We start from the raw sequence: 17,887 nt of genomic DNA on the forward strand, positions 1-17,887 counted from the left end.
ATTCTGCTTGTGTTTTAGTCCAGTTTAGTTTGGGGTGAAAGAGAGGACGGAATGACTATTTCTTAAAGCCTTTCTGCCATGAAGAACTTTGGAACTGATGTGCTAACTGATGCAGCTAAATGCTCTGCTACATTTGTTTCCATAGATGGATTCAAATTGACTATTGTGTGATCAGTTAGACAACAGAATTCTGATTTCTACATGTCTCTGCATTTCCTGCATTAAAATTAGAATCCTCTAAGAAACCATAGCAAATCTAAGCTAGAGTTGGCTCCTTGTAGTTCACAATAGATGGAGAATGATCTTAAACTAACAATATTTTTCTGGCAATTGAGCTGTGTTGGTATTTTCTAATAGTCATTTGAGTGCTGGAATGGAAGTAGAGAAACTGCTGTCTTGTTCACAGCTCTGCCAACTCTGGGATCATGAGCAATGGGCGTATCCCAGTAGTTCAGTCTAGGTTCCCATCTAGAAAATGGGATTCTTATCTATCCTTTTTCAAGAAGTTTGACATACATGAATGAAAAGTGATTTATAGAAGCAAAGTATCACTAAAATTTTTTTGGTGCTTAGTTTCTTTTACGCTGCCTTTAAAGGGCTTAAGTGACTCATCCTAACAGTTGTACTTTTCATAATCTTTTTTCTCCCACCTAACAGAAACTTGCCTTCATGGTGTCTCTGGGACTAGTTACTCATGACCACCTGGAAGGTAGGAAAAATGTCTTAGGTTGATTTCATGGTTTCATGGTCATTCTGAATTGGAATTAGGATTCCAAAATATTTCACCTTTGGGGTGTCTGTACTCTTGATCTAACTTTGTTAGTTTGTTGTGCTTATGTTTTTCTTCTTCTTATGACATTGAAACACAGCATTTATTTATGCAGTGGAGAGCAGAGGTTGGGAAGTGTATGCTGTGATGATAGAAAAGAAATCTGTGGCAATACCAATGCCTTCTGGACAACCCCTTTATCTGCAAAGATACACCATGGATAATGTTACTGTAACCTATGTCTAGATTTTTCATTTATTTCATGGGACTGTCGTTTGTAATGAATGAGTTAATGGATTATAATTTGATTTATAATTAAAATTTATAATCCTATACGTTGAAAGACAGCCTATCATTTCCATCACCTGCATATTTCTGTACTGTGTTTTTAAGTATCAGCTAGGTTACCAGAGGCTTTTTTTAAAGATCTCATTTATACTGACCATGAGTTTAAAGTGTCTTAGTTGTGGATTACTTGGTGAGAAGAAGGCAATGATTTCATTAGTTACTTGACCACTGTATTTGTCACCTGTTACTTTTCAAACCTTCAGAAGTTAAAAATATAACACAGTTGCCTATACCAGGCATGACTGGTGTTCTGTAGAAATCTTTACAGGTCTTCTCACATGCAAACTAAATTCTGAGGATTTTATATAATTTCTGAGATCCATTGTTTTCTAACCTGAATGCTTTGTTTTACAAGAAATCCAAAGTAAGCGACAAGAGAGGAAAAGAAGAACAACAGCAAACCCAGTGTACAGTGGAGCCGTTTTTGAGCCTGAGGTATTAATTTTTTTCTGGGGGAAGCTGGTAGTTTCATTCTGATCTTGACTGTCTTTCTAACATCTTGCTACCATCTAAGCTTTCTCAGTTCTAACTAGAAAGGCAAGCTATCATTTATAGTTCAAAAGGCCATTGCAATGACATGACCCTTGGATTTTTAAATAGTAAATACATTGGAGTGTTCTTCTAGTAGTTACATCTTTTTCTGCCTTCTGCTTTATAAAGCTGGTGTCAATGGCAATGTGTGTTGGTCTGCTTGCGTATCAGCCTGAAGCAGTTCAGATGTCAGAGGCAGTGTAAAAAAGCAAGCCTTTCTGAAGGTGTGCTTTAGAAAACACAAAAGCCAGTAATCTCACTTAATACTTACTGTGCTGTTCCTCAGCTACTGCATGTAGTTATTGCCAGAAATGTTCCCCAATAGAAATGGTTCCATTCTTCCCTGCAGCGCAAGAAGAGTACAGTGACGTACCTGAACAGCACAATGCATCCCGGGACACGTAAAAGAGGTGAGGTATACCCAGACCTGTCTTCCTGCCTACGCCTCTTCCTCCACATTGCATTTGTAGTCCCCATGTCCATTTGAAGAGAAAAACAAGAAGGACTCTACAGTACTTCATTTGTCCAGTAAATTTCCATGGTAGACAAAGACCATGACTTCTAGGGATTAGCATAGCAAGATCTGTTAGGCAGCTCAGTGTTTCATTTCAGTTTCATTCTCAAAAAAAAAACCCAAAGAAAACCCCACCAAATTTGCAAGATATTCACTAGAAATGTGAGATGTTTGAGCATCATTTAGTAGTATGAAGCTGCTGTTAAGAACCCCTTCTAAATGACTAGATTGTATTGTTACTATCAAGAAGAAAGTGGTTATGGAAAAAGCATCTGTGCCCTGAATAGGAGAGGAAACTTAGTGTGACAAAAGCCTTGTTCCCCACTGGGAATAGGGATGGGTCCTTCAAAAGAACTTACCTTGAGTGAGAAAAGCTATCGTGCTTGTATTAAGCACTTTAACTGCAACCAGAGTGCCACTTGTCCTAAATGACAGATGATCTTTCATATAGGCATGCAGTATTATTCAGAAGAAATCCTTCTGTAGAACAGGTAAAATTTTAAGACTTAGATTATGAAACAGAACAGCATGGGAGAGAATGTAATGCCATTATTTGTACATGGCACTGACCACACCTACCTGACAATCTTCATCTGATTTTTTGATGATTTTCTGTAGTCCTTAAAGACTCATAACACCTTCTCTATTCCTAAGTTTTCTGTCTAAAACAAGTAATCAATCAGATTGAAAAAAAATCAAACCAGTCTCTCACCTAGCACTGACCAGTGCCATTATCTTTTGGGGGCTTTGGCTGCAAAATGAAATATTAATTTGATAGAGTCTCTTCTTGGTCTGTGTTTTCAGTCCAGCAGAATGTGGCAAAGCTGACACTTCTGCAGCTATGCTGTTGTTAAATAAAAGATGTGTCTCTAATGCTATCCCCTAATAAATTAAATGTATTTTTAAAAATTATATTATGTAGATTTTAGAGAGTTTTTGCATTTACTCTGTGGATAAGTAAATTTTCCTTCTTCTAGTAATGATTTCTTAATTTTATTTTAGACCTTATAGTGAACAATTACTGTATCAATGAAAATGATTGCATGCATTTGTGCTTGATACTCCTTAGCCTGTTTTTGCAACTGACTGTTATACTTTCTGGTTTTTTCCTCACACCCTGTTGTGAGCCTTTACATTGTATCAGCACCAAATTAGTAGCACATGTTTTCAATCGACAAGACTTGGAAGTATACATTTGTTTTGTAATTTAATACAGCAATATATTGAGTGAAAAGCTTTTGTAAGCATTTGCCCTTGAGAGCTTTAGTTTAATTATAGGTGGTGCTGAGCATGTCAGAAATTTCACCCATGGACATCACTAGCAGAAATCCATTTCCAAGGACATACTTAGTTCTGGAACATATCCAGACCTTAAATTCAAGGTCTAGCATGTTAATAGGTATAGACTGACAATCTGTAAACATAAGATCTGGGGAATTATTCCTAGATCCTAACTCCTTTATGTTTACATATCCATAAATTACCCTGGAGAAGGAAGGCAGAATTGATGGTTGCATACTGGGGTTTTTGCTGTCTTGCTTTGCATTCATAATTGCAAAGAATTGTTATGAAGACATTTTGCTTATCTGCTAGTCTAAAGGAGTATCTAGGAATTGTGCATAATCAAACATACTTGGCTGAGAAAGTCTAAGAAAGAACACAGAATTTAGAGTGGTTTACAGTAGACTGGTGATAGGTTAAAACTGATAATAGTTATGGGTCAGAAAACAAGACCTGTTCTTAGGTAGTCTAATTTTAAAAATGTACCAGTAGGGTAGAAAGTGCTGATCTGTGAATTAACAGGTTTAAAAATGGGGAAGAAAAGTAGGGGAGTGGTGAGTGTTGGCCTCTGATAAAGGACTTAACCTTTGTGTAGATTTATGCTGGCTCTTAAAAAGATAGGGAGGTGTGGGATAACAGCAGAAAGGATTTAATAATAGTTATTGTAGCTTCTGTGGAGCTTTAATGCCAACATTTTTCTCCTAAAAACTGAATAGCCTCATTTTTAGGAGTAGCAACTGTCCCCATGCTGCTTTTGTGGGAATGATTCTTTGACCCTCTACAGAGCTTATTTCTATTTCCTTCTGAAATACGTCTTTTAAATGTTCTTTTCCCTGCAAAATTCTACTTAAAGGTTTCTAAAAAATGTTTAAATCTTTGCTTCTGTCCTTCCACTTGTAACTTTTATATTAACTTCCTCTCTGTGCTACATCATTTCCTTTTTCACGCTAGCCAATGAGGACCACTGGCCAAAGGTATGTAAGATCATTTTTCCTTTCTTTTTTTTTTCGTTTGTGTTCCCTGTTGTTAATATGTAGGTCGTCCACCTAAATACAACACGGTGCTGGGGTTCGGGGCCTTGGCCCCCACGTCCCCTCTGTCCAGTTATCCTGACTCCCCTGAAAATGAAAAGACAGAGACCACATTTACTTTTCCCGCAGCTGTTCAGCCCGTATCCCTGCCTAGCCCCAGCTCCACAGACGTAAGTAAATCTTGGGGAGGGGGTCACTTTTAGAAAATTACGCAAAACAGACACAAGGAAAAATATTGCGGGTTTTGTTTCTTTAATCTCACTCATCACTTGTCCTGATTCAGTACAGTGAAACAGTCCAGCATTTTTTTACAGCCTTCCTTTTTTCCTCCTGCACCTATGTTGTTATCCTGTAGAGATTTATTTATAACTCCTTCAGTGGATTGAAACATTGGAGGCATCAGGCATGCTAGATGAGCTCATTTCCTTTGTGTAGTGTCTTAGATCTTGTCTGACTGAATTGAATGTGTCATCCATAAACAAGGGCCAGGGGGCATAGGGAGGTGGGTGGGGAAGAGGAGAATGAAAAGTGTTAGTTACAGGCCATAACAACAAAAAGTTGTGTTTCTATAATGAGAGAAGGATGGAAACTGCTTCGTCATGCAGAGCAGCGTTTGCGGCACTGATTCGGCAGAAAGTGTGTTGTGACTTTTCAGTGGGGGTAAAACTGTCCTCAGGAGATGGAGTGTACTTTCATTTAAGAGCTTGCTTTTTAAAGACTGGTATTCACAGGGCACAGCTTAAGAATCAAAAAGCTGCTTGCTTTTTTCTTTGTAGTGGTGCTACAATTTCCTGCAGTTCTTCTTTTAGAAAAGACGGTCACATATAGTTGAGGCCCAACCATCTGAAATGGCCTTTAAGGAAAAGCTGGGTTGTTCTAGTTGCACCATTGTAAGAACATGGACTGAGAGACCAACTCTACTGACCACATAGAACAGGGAATAGAAGCCAGTTCCTTGCTCTGAACTGTATGTGATCTGCAGAGCTAGCAGGAATGGGAGGAGTACAAGTGTGTCTGAAGCACTGAAATAAATAGATGCAATTCTGATACCCAGGGAATACGCATGTGGAATTACAAGGTTCTCTTTTATACAGTAATTTTTGAAAGCAGCGTAGCACATGACTGCAAAAACCCTTTCCTGACAGCCAAAGAAATGGATACTGTGGAACAGCCCCTCATGGATATGATGGGACAGCTCCATCTCTGTGGACTTTGAAAAATAAGCAGTACAGATGACTTGCAAATATGCTGAAGAGCACATATTTTACACTGGCCCCTAGAGAAGGACTGGATAGTGTGGTGGGGGTCTTTTCCATCTCTGATGTGTGTGAATACTGCTGAGTCTTTTCCTACTGTGTAAGAGATCTCAAAAGAGTCTGATGAGTCGTTGCCTCGTTTTCTGCAGTGCCTGATGGCAGCAAGCTAAATCAAGAATAAATTTCTGTAGCATTCAAATCTAGTTCTGAATACCCTTAATTTTCTGAATCAAGATTGTATTTAGGCTTGAGTTCTGGATTGCTTAATAAACATTAATTAATGAAAACTGAAGTGATTTAAAGGAGACAATGGAAGATTACTTAGCAGGTAACAAACATTCTCTCTTACCTGAATATACCATAATACAGAGCAAGAACACACTTTCCCCTTTAAAATCATATGTAAATCCCCTTTAACATTTCCAGAGAAGCCATTTAGTTTATACGTGTGCAAGAGAGCTAACATTTTTAAGGAGCTTGATTTTTGTAAAGAATTTTATACCAAAGTCACATTCAGTACATAGTCACTATCAATTGGTATTGAAATCCATTTAAAATAAAATACATGTGAAAGTAGAAAATATGCTTCAGAGTTCTCAAATTTTTTTAATTAAGAATAAACTATGAAGCAAAATGTGAATCTTCAGAGACAGCAAAATATTAGAAAGGAGGCAAATATCTGTTCTAATTCATATAATTCTTACTTGCTAATTATAAAGAAGGGAATTTTTTCCAATTGCCATCCTAAGATGGAAGGTGTTCTTCTCTTAATATGTTCTAAGAGGATTGCTGTACAAGCTTGTGCAGTCATATCCCTTTTTGTGATTTGGTTTCCAAACATTTATATATGTTTGGAATATATCATGTGTACTTTTATCATGTCATGCTGTGTACTTTTTCTGTGTGAGTTTTGAGAACTTAGCAATACTTGAAAAAATCTTTAGCATCCTTGGCTGGAAAAGTGCAACATAGTGTTGGAAAAGTACTCTGTATTTAAACAGCAATAGTACAAGTCATGCTGGTGGTGAAGACAAAGAGGAAGTTGAGTTCTTTGACATTTAAGGACCTTGCAACTCAAATCGATGGAGCATATAGTATCCACTGAAATGCTCATGCCACAGTTTATGTCGGGGACTGACATTGAGGACACTTATCCTGCCAGTCACCAGCAGTCTTTTCTCATTCCCTGAATGCCTCCTGTGTTGTTTCAGCACAGATATATCTGAGGCCACATAGTGATCTGCATAAGGGAACTGACATAGCTAAAAATTGTTAGTCTTAATCAGGATCATGCCCTAATCCAGTTAATTTTATAGACAGAAATATTCTTGTGCCAGCTTCATGCAGGGTGAAATGAGCATATAGAGAAATCAGGATCACTTATTTTGGCAATGAGGCCAGACCATGTCATGTTGAAGAGGGTCTACACTGTTAGCAGATGATGTGAATAGAAAGGTCTCTAGATAGGACAGAAAATGTTTCCTGCAGTTAGAGGCTCTGATTTGGAACTGTGAGCACTTAAAAATGAAAACACAAGTGTATGTCTAAGGAAAAGGCTATTTCAGAAGTCTCAGTTAAAATAATTGAGCAGTTCGTCAGACAGATAAAGAAGAAAACTGCAGCTTTGCCTATCTTTAAAATATTTTTGCATTAAGGGTCTAATTCCTATAGGCTTTAGAATGGAAATTTGATTTAGCACTTGAGTAATCTATGTGTTCAGCCAGCCTGTGAAAATTGCAAATCAGGCCAAGCACTTGGCATCAGGCACAGTGGACCAGAACAGCCTTCTTGAATTTCTCCTGAAATGTTATTCTCTGAATGGCAAAGAGAAATTTTGAATGAGGATGAAGCAGAAACTTAAGATGGGATTGGTGATAAGGATAGAGGGATAGAAAGTAGGTCTAGAACCTGGGAAAAGGAAGGAAATGATGCAGTAGGCAGGACTGAGCAAAACATCATCCTTTTTTCTCTCCCTTTCCCCCCTTTTTCTTATTTGGCTGTTGTCTTGCTGAATGGTTGTGAGCGACTTATGAGTCATTTGGTTATGTGTGCTTCTCCTTCATGCACCAGTGCCATATTCACCTGGAAGACAGCAATTGCCTTTGAAAGTCAATTACTAAGCAGTAAGAATTGTGCAAAAATCTCTGGTTTAGTGATGATTCAAGTCTTTGGTCACAAAATGCCTTTTTATTAGTAAACACTTCTATCAAAGGAGTGTTTCAGTTGAGAGGAGCATTGTAGAATACTCAAGGTCAAATCCATATAAGTTAGAATATGCCAGAATTAGTATTGCTTCTGATAATTTAATTCACTTACATCATACACTACAATCATCTTTATTTGTATGATCATGAACAATTCCTGTTGCAGAATATTTAGTTTTCCTTCATTATTCCAGTGAAATGTACATATAAGTATAGATATTACAAACTCAAGCACACAGGCTGCTTTTGTTACTGTATTGTTCAGTTCTGTTGCCTACAGCTAGGCCCTGCTGCTCTAGACACTTTATCAGAATAAAGAAAACTGTTAGCTGTCCAGAAACCTTGAATTTATTTATCCTGGTCCCTTGTGAAGAGGAAGTAGAGCAGAAAGTGATGTTAAATCACCTTTTATGGTATCTGTTCTGAAATTATTCTTTGGTCACTTCAAGCTGTAGCATGTCTGAGCAGCCTCAGTGAGCTCTGCTCTAGCCTGAGTTATCTGGCTGTAGCCTACACAAAGCTGCTTCAGAAGCTGAGCTTAGTGGGTGCATGTCACAACACCAATTCCAGCCCCCCCTTTATGCATATATTTATTAACTGCCCATAAGACCTGGGGCATATCTTTGGAATCAGACACTGGCTGGGATTTTGGTAAGGGCAGTTGTTAACTCTGAGGAATTGCCCTGAATTTTGCATTACCAAAAATAGGACTGTGAATTCTGTGCATGTGTTGGCATCTCCATGCATTCAGCTGCACTGCACACTAGTCACCTGTATCACTGCAGGTTTTGCAGCACTCAGTTGAATTTGGGATATTCTGGATCTAAATTTCTAAATGTCTCCCCCTCAAGAAGAAACTGCGTATGTCTCTTTTACAGGGCTTTTTCTGTACGGTATGAGACATGAGGTTTGGTTTTCAGCACACCAGTAATTTTGCACTGTGTTACCAAGAGCCATTGTGTAGTCTGTGGCAACTAAAGTGTCTTAAGATGCATAATTGTCTAGAATACAATTATTTTTCTAAAACAAGAAAATTCCCCTCTTAAACTTCTTCTTCTCTTGAAGAGGATTTTATTTCAGCTGATATGATACCTCTTGCCTGCTGCCTTTTCCTTGTACTCAGAGAATGCATGATAGAGGGAAAGAAGTTTTTCCCAGCCTGGTTACAACACATCATTTCACAAGAAGCATGAAATGTCCCTCGTTTATATCTTCATTTAACACTGAGGAACTCCTTGGTGTTAAAGGTGAATTAATACCATAACTCAGCTCTCCACAATCCCTGGGAGTTATGGGTCCTAAACATGGCACTGAAAATTCACTGACAATTGATCCTTTACAAAACATGAAATCAGTGTTAACCTTGGGAATTAAGAGTAGCCTTCCCTTTGAAGAAGGGCCTCATCATCAACAGAGCTGGGAAGCAGAAACCTGAGCAGATTGCTCATGTGTCATTCTTTTTACATGTGTATTGTGTCATCCATAGTGGTGATTACTGTAATTTTTCTTGCCTGCACCTTAATGTGTGAGTGCACGGCCAAATCTGCTATCCCTCCAAACTGGTAGAAATACCTGTGCCCAAATGAAACCTTGCAGATATTTCATACAGGAGAGTGTGTACCCACAGTTCTGCTCCACACACTTATCCTATAATTGCAGTCTTGCACATCTGGAGTGTGTGAAACTTCATTGTAAGTCAGTGACAAGTGTGTACTTCAGATGCCAGATGGGGTCTTGAACATGTGGAGTTGCTGGGACACCCTGGTGGTCAGTGGAGAGGGTGGGGTGCCCCTTGCTTCCTCTATGAACGCTGAGCCACCTTTCTACCATGCCTCTTTGTTCAAATATCCGAAAATCAAATCAAAACAGGAGGAGAGAGAAGAAAAAGACATAAAAATCACACCTACCTTTTTGGGATGCTAATGGCTGTAGCAAAGAGCTCTCTCTAAAGGAAATGCAACAGTAACTAAATCTAGTTGTTTTAAAAGACACAGACAGTCATTTTTTCAATTCTTACTTAAAAAAAAAAGTTAGAAAATCTCTCTTTCATCCTGGCTCTCAGTCTACGTAAGTGATGAAACAATCCACTCTCTATAGAGGATGAGAAAGTCTTGAGTCACAGCTGTTTTGGTGCAACTTGAGGTAGCCCAAGTGAAGTAAAAAGAATTGTGTCAGAACATGATTAATTCTATTCTTTTTCATTTAGAAGCACAACACCTTTTCCTTACAGTTTCTTTTTTTAAGGTGACCTACATATTTAACAGTGTTTTCTTTAAGTCACTCAGTTGGGGTTTCTTACATACTCTTACTGGCAAGAGACAGCCTAATCAGCATTCCTGGAGTAGAGTTGGGCTTATCTCCAAAAATCAGGAGGGTTAAGAAAGTGGGTAGCTCATCACTTCAGGCAAATAAAAAGATCAGAGTAAAGAGGGAATCTTAAAGAAGAAAGGCTATGGGGTAGCAGTTGTTAAGAGAAGCTGTAGTAATAAGTGTTTTCTGTACTATTTTGCCTTGGGAGGACAGAGAGAGTGTTTGGGAGGACAGATGTCAGTGTTTCTGGCATCTGGCATGGTTTTCCTGTTTCACAGTCTCGAAAGGGTTTGACCTTTTGGAATCCCCTTAGAAATAGTTTGTGCTGTAAACCTTGAATTCAACTAAGATGTAGATATCAATGGTCAAAGTTCATATTTGTCTTCTCTCTCTTGCTTTCTCTCACCCAAAACCTTTCCCCTCAATTTTGTAGGGTGATATCCATGAGGATTTTTGCAGTGTTTGCAGAAAAAGCGGGCAGTTGCTGATGTGTGACACATGTTCACGTGTTTATCACCTGGATTGTCTGGACCCACCTCTGAAAACCATTCCCAAGGGCATGTGGATCTGTCCCAAGTGTCAAGACCAGGTATTGTTTGACAGACAGGGACTTATGTACGATGCATGTGAAGATTTTTTGATGTTAAAGAAAATAAGCAGATTGTTTGGGTTACTTAGACCAAGACAGTCTGACACTGAACAAATCTATTGCATGTGCTGTAAGGCTTGTGTGAATTTCATTGAAATATTACCTCTGTTGGAATGTGTGCTAATACAAAACTGTCAGGTCTTGCTTCCGAATTTGGAGTCTTTATTTGTTACCCTTATGTTTTTACTCTTTTTCTGGATCAAAATATTCAGACTTGAGAAAAACTATCTAAACTATCTACGACCTGTAGAAATTCTACTGTTCATCTTAAGCTCATTGCTTCTTCCAAAGTTATTAGTATATTCTTCTGGACAAATAAATAAAACATTTGCACAAGCCTACCTTGATAGATAGAGCGAATATAAGCCCCTGTTTGGTTATATAAATCAAACATCAGAAAGATTATCTTCAATGATCTCTTTAATAATATCATCCACCATCAGTATAATGAGTGTAGGTGAACAGTTTCCTTCCAGTTCACTCTCTGAAAATGTACAATTGAAGTGAGCAGATTGTATTTTAATATTTTGTTTATAGTTGCATTGAGATTACAAGATGAAGAAATAAACTGTTGTATTCCTTACCCTTCCCTGGAACTGTAGAAGTTGCAAAGGGTTGCTGATAATAGGCAGTCTGAAGCTGTGTCCTGTCTAATGCAGCACATTGCTGGGTCACCCACATGGCCCCTGGTGCGCCAGGGGGTAGCAAAAGAAAACAGCCTGACCTACGATGTGCTGCTCAGAAGAGTAAAAATGTCAAACTCAAGTGACTTGGTCAGTGGTTGCCAGAGTGGAGGGAGTATTATGACTTGGGTACTCCTGCTCTTGCCTGCTCTCACCTTATCCCTCCTCTTCATGCTTCTGTGATAGCTACCAACAAAATTGAGGAGGATTTGAGTAACTTCACTGTAAACTGACCAGTCCTCTGTCTTCTGAGACACCACTCTGATCATATACTAAAAATATATGTCTTTCTTCTTAAAGTTTGTTAGGAAGCAAAATGTAGGAAGGATCTGAAAGACATAAATGAGAGTTATAAAAGAGAGTTTGACAAGTGTCTGATTCTGATCACAAGGGGTAATAGGACAGTTTCCTGTTTTACTAGCCAGAAGTGTGATGTTTGAGTGTATGGTGTGCAGACTAGGCTGCAGCACGAAAACAACTTTCCCAGAAAAAACTAAGATCAGCAATTTATCTGAACCATGAAGTAATGTTTATATCTCCTGGCAAGTTTTGAGTTCAGATATATTATCCTTTCATTCCTCCTTTAAGTTGTCCAGTATTATTAGTAGGCTTTATTTGTGGCTGTGGAGTGAATTTAGGAAAATGCTGACATTTGTAAGAAATAGGCTTGCTTTGTGGGAGCCACAATACAGTTGTGAATAATTCCCTCTGTTAAATCTCAGATCAAGTCTGTGAAGCTTCATGTTAACAGGGCTGAGGCTAATGATAGCCATGAAAGAAAATCCTCCATCTTTCCCTCTTTCTATTTCTCCTTTTTGCTTTCTCTGAGGTAGGCTTTTTACTTGCTAAATCTCTATGAAAATTTTCTTTCAGATGCTAAAGAAGGAAGAAGCAATCCCATGGCCAGGAACTTTAGCAATTGTTCATTCATATATTGCATATAAAGCAGGTAAGAAAATGATGAACACTTTTCTTTCACTTTTATTAATGGAAGATGTTATTTTGGGAGTGGGATAGAAATTTCCTTTACAAAAGGAAATTTTGTCATACAAAAGGAAATAACCTTAATCATTAGTGAAGTAAAAATAGCAGTCTAAATATTTCTTCAGCCTGTCATGCTTGTTTATGTAGGTAACATTTTGGGAGTGATTCGGTGCACAAGTTCTTAAGCATTGGTTTAAACACAATTCTCCTCTTTACAGGAAGCAGTTTAGACCCTCTATCCACTGTTGTAAGACAAATATTTTAAATATTCTGTTTAATACTCTGTTTTGCAGCAAAAGAAGAGGAAAAACAGAAACTACTTAAATGGAGTTCAGATTTAAAACAGGAAAGAGAGCAACTAGAGCAGAAGGTCAAACAGCTCAGCAATTCTATAACAGTGAGTATTGTCCCTCCAAATAACCCTTCACCTGTGTTCTGGTGCCACAGTGCAGGGAGAAAACTATTATAGAGCAACTCCATATGCTAGACTTGTCATCCTCTGGATTTATTTAGAATTGAGTGAGTGCTTTGCTTTTTAGGACTTTGGAGAGCAGGAATGAAATAAAGGCAACATATACTTACATTGAGTCTCTTATACATGATCCATGCTGAATATGTAGGTAGACATATCGTGACTTAGAATATCAGCAGGTGACAAAAATGACCCAGAGCATTTTTGTCTGTGGGCAGTAGATCGAGTCCAACTCTATAGTGGCTCACTTAAACAAGAATGGTTGGGCCTCTGTGTGTAGTGAGAGTTACAGCCTTGGTGCACTCTCCAGACCTTTCTGAAGCAAGAGCAACCAGTTACTCATGGCAGACTCTCAGGACCCTGATGTGTTGCTTTGGCAGTCAGCAGCTGGACACTGCACATGCCTCTGCATGGTATTAACCAGATAATGTCATACTTTAAACCAAAAACCTTAGTTTCCACCTTAGTTTATTGCAGTAATTGGAACATACATAATGATTTGGTCACTTTTCTCACCTTAATGTGCAGATTAGTCTCTTGAGATGCCAGTGTAAAGTTTGAACCCCTCCTTGGTGCAGCCCTAGTCAATATCACACAATGAAAAAATGCAAATCTCCTGTGTGGCAACATCTCTAAGGCTGGATTCATAGTTACAGATTTTTTAGATACATATGCACTTTCCTGGCTGCCTGTCTTTGCCTATTAGAGCAAAAGTGTCCCATGTTTACAGACCCCTCAGAGCTGTCAGTACAAATAAAATGATTGTGAGGAGCTGGTTAGCAGTCCTGGGGACTGTCACCTTTTGGTTAGCAGTAGCTGAGTGCAACCTGAGCAGAACTAGACAAGGAACACTGTTTCTCAGTGATGTACCAGGCAGATGCAAGATGTTAACATGAGGGATTGGCAGTGGGCAGGGAGAGTGTTCATACTTACAAGGACCTGCCCAAAACAGGCATATTAGATCTAGATGTTTTAGAGTTATTATGGTGCCATGAGCTGCATGTGAAAACAGTAAAGCTAAAACCGACAGTGTCTGGAGATCAGCATGGATAAAAGATTTTTTAAATGTAGGAAGGTTGCCATCTTCATGTAAAAACCTGAATGTAACAGGCATAGCTACTGTTGCCTCATTTTTGCGAGTTTCAAATACTCATAATATACTCATACATATAAGCAGTTTTCCACTCTTGAAACATCATTTGTGGGTTTTTTTTAAAGTTATCTTGCCCTGCCACTTAGCTGATGAGCTAGCTATGTTACTACCACTTCTAAGAGAATGAAGTGGCCACAAAATAAGATTTTCAAGTGAAGAGGAGTTTGGTTTTCTTTTCAAGTGCCCTTTTACTTATTGAGAGAAGGAAGTGATGTTCCTGCTAAAATGTATGAGAAAGCAAAGGCTGTATCCCATTAGTGGTTTGCACATAGCAGTCAGCTTCAATAGGATGCCTGAGCTTGCAGATCTGAGTTAAAGAAATTCCAGTGATGCTATACTATTAGAAAAAATAGTAAGAACATACACTTGGAAGTTTTTCTTCAAAAGAAACACAAAAGGACGGAGCTGTCTGTGTTCATTTGCGCAACACCTTGGAATGAAAGGGAGCCATACCAGGTGACAGCTATGTCTTGGCAATTTATTTCTTCAGCCTGCAAATAGGAATTCTCCTCTGAACACAGCCTAGAGACTCTTTTCTTCTAGGTTGGAAAAGTGAAGTTGCAGCTGCAGTCTTTTCTGGGTACTTACATTTAGATCTGTGAACATCATATTCCTTCTCTTGCCTTCTTCCATTCATAAGCTCGAACTTATTACTGATTTTCTGCTTTGCTGTAGAAATGCATGGAAATGAAGAATACCATCCTTGCAAAACAGAAGGAGATGCACAGCTCCTTGGAGAAGGTAAAACAGCTGATCCGCCTCATCCAAGGCATCGACCTTTCAAAACCCATAAACTCTGAGGTCAATTCAGTAGCCATCTCCAACGGCATGGACTCCACTAACAATACTAATGCTGCCACCTCCACCTTAGCCCCCTCCCCTTCCCAGAGCTGCATGGTGAACTGTAACAAGGGCGATGAGACTAAATAACACAGTGAAGTTAAGAAGGAGCCAAGGGAGGTGGCGGCGAGGAGAAAGAGCAAAATAAAGAAACTCTAGAAAAGCAAAACTGGATTTCTTCTGGAAAGTGCAGAATTCTTTAGTTCTTTGGTTCCAGAGAGAGCGTGAAGATGCTTGTGCCAGGCGGCACCGGAGTTTGCCAATTGATCCTTCTTATTCTGTGTGTACATGCGAAGTTTGGATCATGTTACATGAATAGTGCCAGCTGGGGGTTCTTTGCCAGCACCATGCCAAGTGAAATAATATATTTACTCTCTCTATATTTTACACCAGTGTGTGCCTGCAGCAGCCTCCACAGCCACTATAGGTTTGTTTTATTTTTGTTTGGGGTGAGGAGCAGGGATAAGGGAGGAGAGCAGGTTTCAAGTTCCTATTTGCAGAACAGTTTGTTTAGCTAGGGGAAAACAAAAACAAGTCCAAAGAGCCTATGGGCTTTTCCTGTTTCTAAACTCTCAGTACTATTAAACCAAAAAACCAGAAATATAAATTATCAAATCCCAGTGCCCAGAAGGGACAAGTCTATCAAATAAGCAGTATTTACTATTGTTTAGACAGGAGATGTACAAAAGGAAAGGAGATGGACTTTTCACTGAGTAACCAGCACACAGAATCATAGAATATGCTGAGTTTGAAGGGACCCGTCAGGATCACTGAGTCCAACTCCTGGCCCTACGCAGGACACCCCAAGAATCACACCATGTGCCTGAGAGCCTGTGGGTCCTCACACTCATCCAGAAAGTCTGTTTTGGGAAGGGGAAAATAGAGGGCCAGAATCCAGAGTCAGCTTGGAGCACTGGATGGAGGTGTCCCAAGAGAAAATGTGCATCAATTACTTGAAAATGAGATTCCATCCCTTTTCTGTATTTATAAACAACAAAGGTATCCTGAACAAAGTAGCACATAACCCAGATGTGTGAACTCAACAGAGAAATGTCCTTTTCTTTCACTTCCTTTCTCTTCTTTTGGTAACAAGAACTAAATAAGGAATAGAAAAGCTGTTTTTCAGGCTGACAGTCTAATTAAAGAGGTAGATGGGACCTTGCATGGTATAGATTAGAAGTAATAGTGTCAGTGAGATACAGTGAGTCTTTGTGAGTCCTTGTGTCATCGTTTTGGGCACTGTTTTTTTATGCAAGGGCAAAATCTTTGTATCTGGGGGAAAAAACCCAACTTTTTTAAATTAAAAAGGAAAATAAAAGATATTGAGGTCTTCCTAGTGTTACTTAAAATAAGATCAAGGTAAGAAACATTGTAAAAAAAATACAAAAGTGCTATTTGTTTCCTAAACAAGTGATTTCTATTAAAAAGGTGTCAGAACTGGAGAAAATGCTGTGTACTTAGAATTTTTTAACACAGACTTTGCTTATTTATGATGACATTCTGCTGTGTTTGTGTTCTAAAATCTAATGGGACAGTTTCTATAGGTTCTACCGTACATCTACTGCTAAAGAGAATCAAGTCCTACAGTGCTGGATCTCACCCCACCTGGAGGATCTCCCAGGCTTGTCTCTGCTGTTACCATCTCTCCCCCATTCTTCCATGTGTTTGTAACTCAGAGAAAAGCAGTTTGCAGTGTGCTTTTTTAAGGCTTTAATAGTTCTGTGATACAGACTGATTTGAGCTTGAGAGTGACAGACAGTGAGTTGGACTGAAATCACCCTCCATTATCTCCTCTTGTTCAAGAAGTTCATCTCTAATGTATAATCTTTTCACTCTGGACAGCAGAGCTTGCCTTGTGCTTCCTGATTGTGGGGTCTGGCTCAGTTTAGGATGCTGATTCTGGTCACATTGGGTTGTGTCCCAGAGCTGTCGAGTTTCACTACTGCATATACACATTTGGGAAAAGCCCATTTCCACTGGAAGTACCAGGAAAACTCCCTTCACTTCCCGTGGGAGCAGAGTTGAGCCACTGCACACACAAGGTGAGGGAGTGTCTCCAGGATGGTGGCCTTGAGAGCATGTGTTGGGCAAGGCAGACCTGCTCAGCTGTTCATAGTGGAAGATAGAAAAGCTTTGCATTTCAAGGATGCATTTCTGAGCAAGTGAATACTCCACACATGATAGCCTGAGAAAGTTTCTTTGCTGCCCTAGCCAGGTGGGCTTCTGTGGGGTTCTTGGAGCTGTTGTGTTCCCTCTCCTTTAGGCTGCTCTTCTGCCCTTTAAGGACTTTTATTCCTTCTGTAGGAGTGTGCACTATTTTCAGCTCTGAGCTCAGAACTGATATCCTGAGTTCTCACATTTGTCTCAGATGGGAAAGTGACCCTTGAATGCACTTCTCAGCTGAACCAGTGATAACCCTGACTCTGTCTTTTGATGTTTGAGTTCTGTTCTGGAACTAGCAGAGCTGGAAGGATAAGTTAGCAGAATTGCCAGGGAGACAGCTGGGCAGACACTGTCAAAATGGATCATACTAAAAATGTCTTTCCATCAATCCAGTTACCAATGGAGTCATTACCATTGGGCAGCGCTAGGCCAGCAACCCACAGCATTTAAGCAAAGGACTGTCTATTTCAAGGGCTGAAGAGCAAAAACAAACTGAACATGAGCTTTCTATAGAATATGAGCCATCAGCTAAGAGCCAGATATTCAGGAGAAGCTGCCTTTGGAACATGTTGGTCTTCAGCTGAACACTTGGGTGATTCTTAACAGCATCTTCTGAAGCATCGAGCATTCCTGGTAAGAGACTGCCTTTAGGGATAGGTGTGCTGAGCCTTTGTGGATCTCATGCCCTTATTTCTGTGT

At 39.3% G+C, this 17,887-nt stretch overlaps 1 protein-coding gene across 9 annotated transcripts in view; it reads left to right on the forward strand.

Moving 5' to 3' along the window:
- The window catches only part of PHF21A (PHD finger protein 21A), a 125,365-nt gene extending 109,018 nt beyond the window's left edge, over window positions 1-16,347 (forward strand). For 7 of the 9 annotated variants that reach the window (XM_063398491.1, XM_063398489.1, XM_063398494.1 and 4 more), the window contains 8 exons: window positions 658-709; window positions 1,473-1,552; window positions 1,998-2,058; window positions 4,481-4,644; window positions 10,678-10,833; window positions 12,450-12,525; window positions 12,854-12,957; window positions 14,861-16,347. In XM_063398491.1, coding sequence (XP_063254561.1) covers window positions 658-709; window positions 1,473-1,552; window positions 1,998-2,058; window positions 4,481-4,644; window positions 10,678-10,833; window positions 12,450-12,525; window positions 12,854-12,957; window positions 14,861-15,115 — 948 coding nt within the window. In that variant the 3' untranslated portion in view covers window positions 15,116-16,347. Of the gene's footprint in view, window positions 1-657; window positions 710-1,472; window positions 1,553-1,997; window positions 2,059-4,394; window positions 4,418-4,480; window positions 4,645-10,677; window positions 10,834-12,449; window positions 12,526-12,853; window positions 12,958-14,860 lie in introns of all 9 variants that reach the window. The other 2 variants (XM_063398496.1, XM_063398497.1) reach the window with 1 other exon arrangement.
- The last annotated feature ends 1,540 nt before the right edge of the window (window positions 16,348-17,887 follow it).

This window comes from Prinia subflava, chromosome 5, assembly GCF_021018805.1.
Source record: "Prinia subflava isolate CZ2003 ecotype Zambia chromosome 5, Cam_Psub_1.2, whole genome shotgun sequence".
Lineage (NCBI taxonomy): Eukaryota > Metazoa > Chordata > Aves > Passeriformes > Cisticolidae > Prinia > Prinia subflava.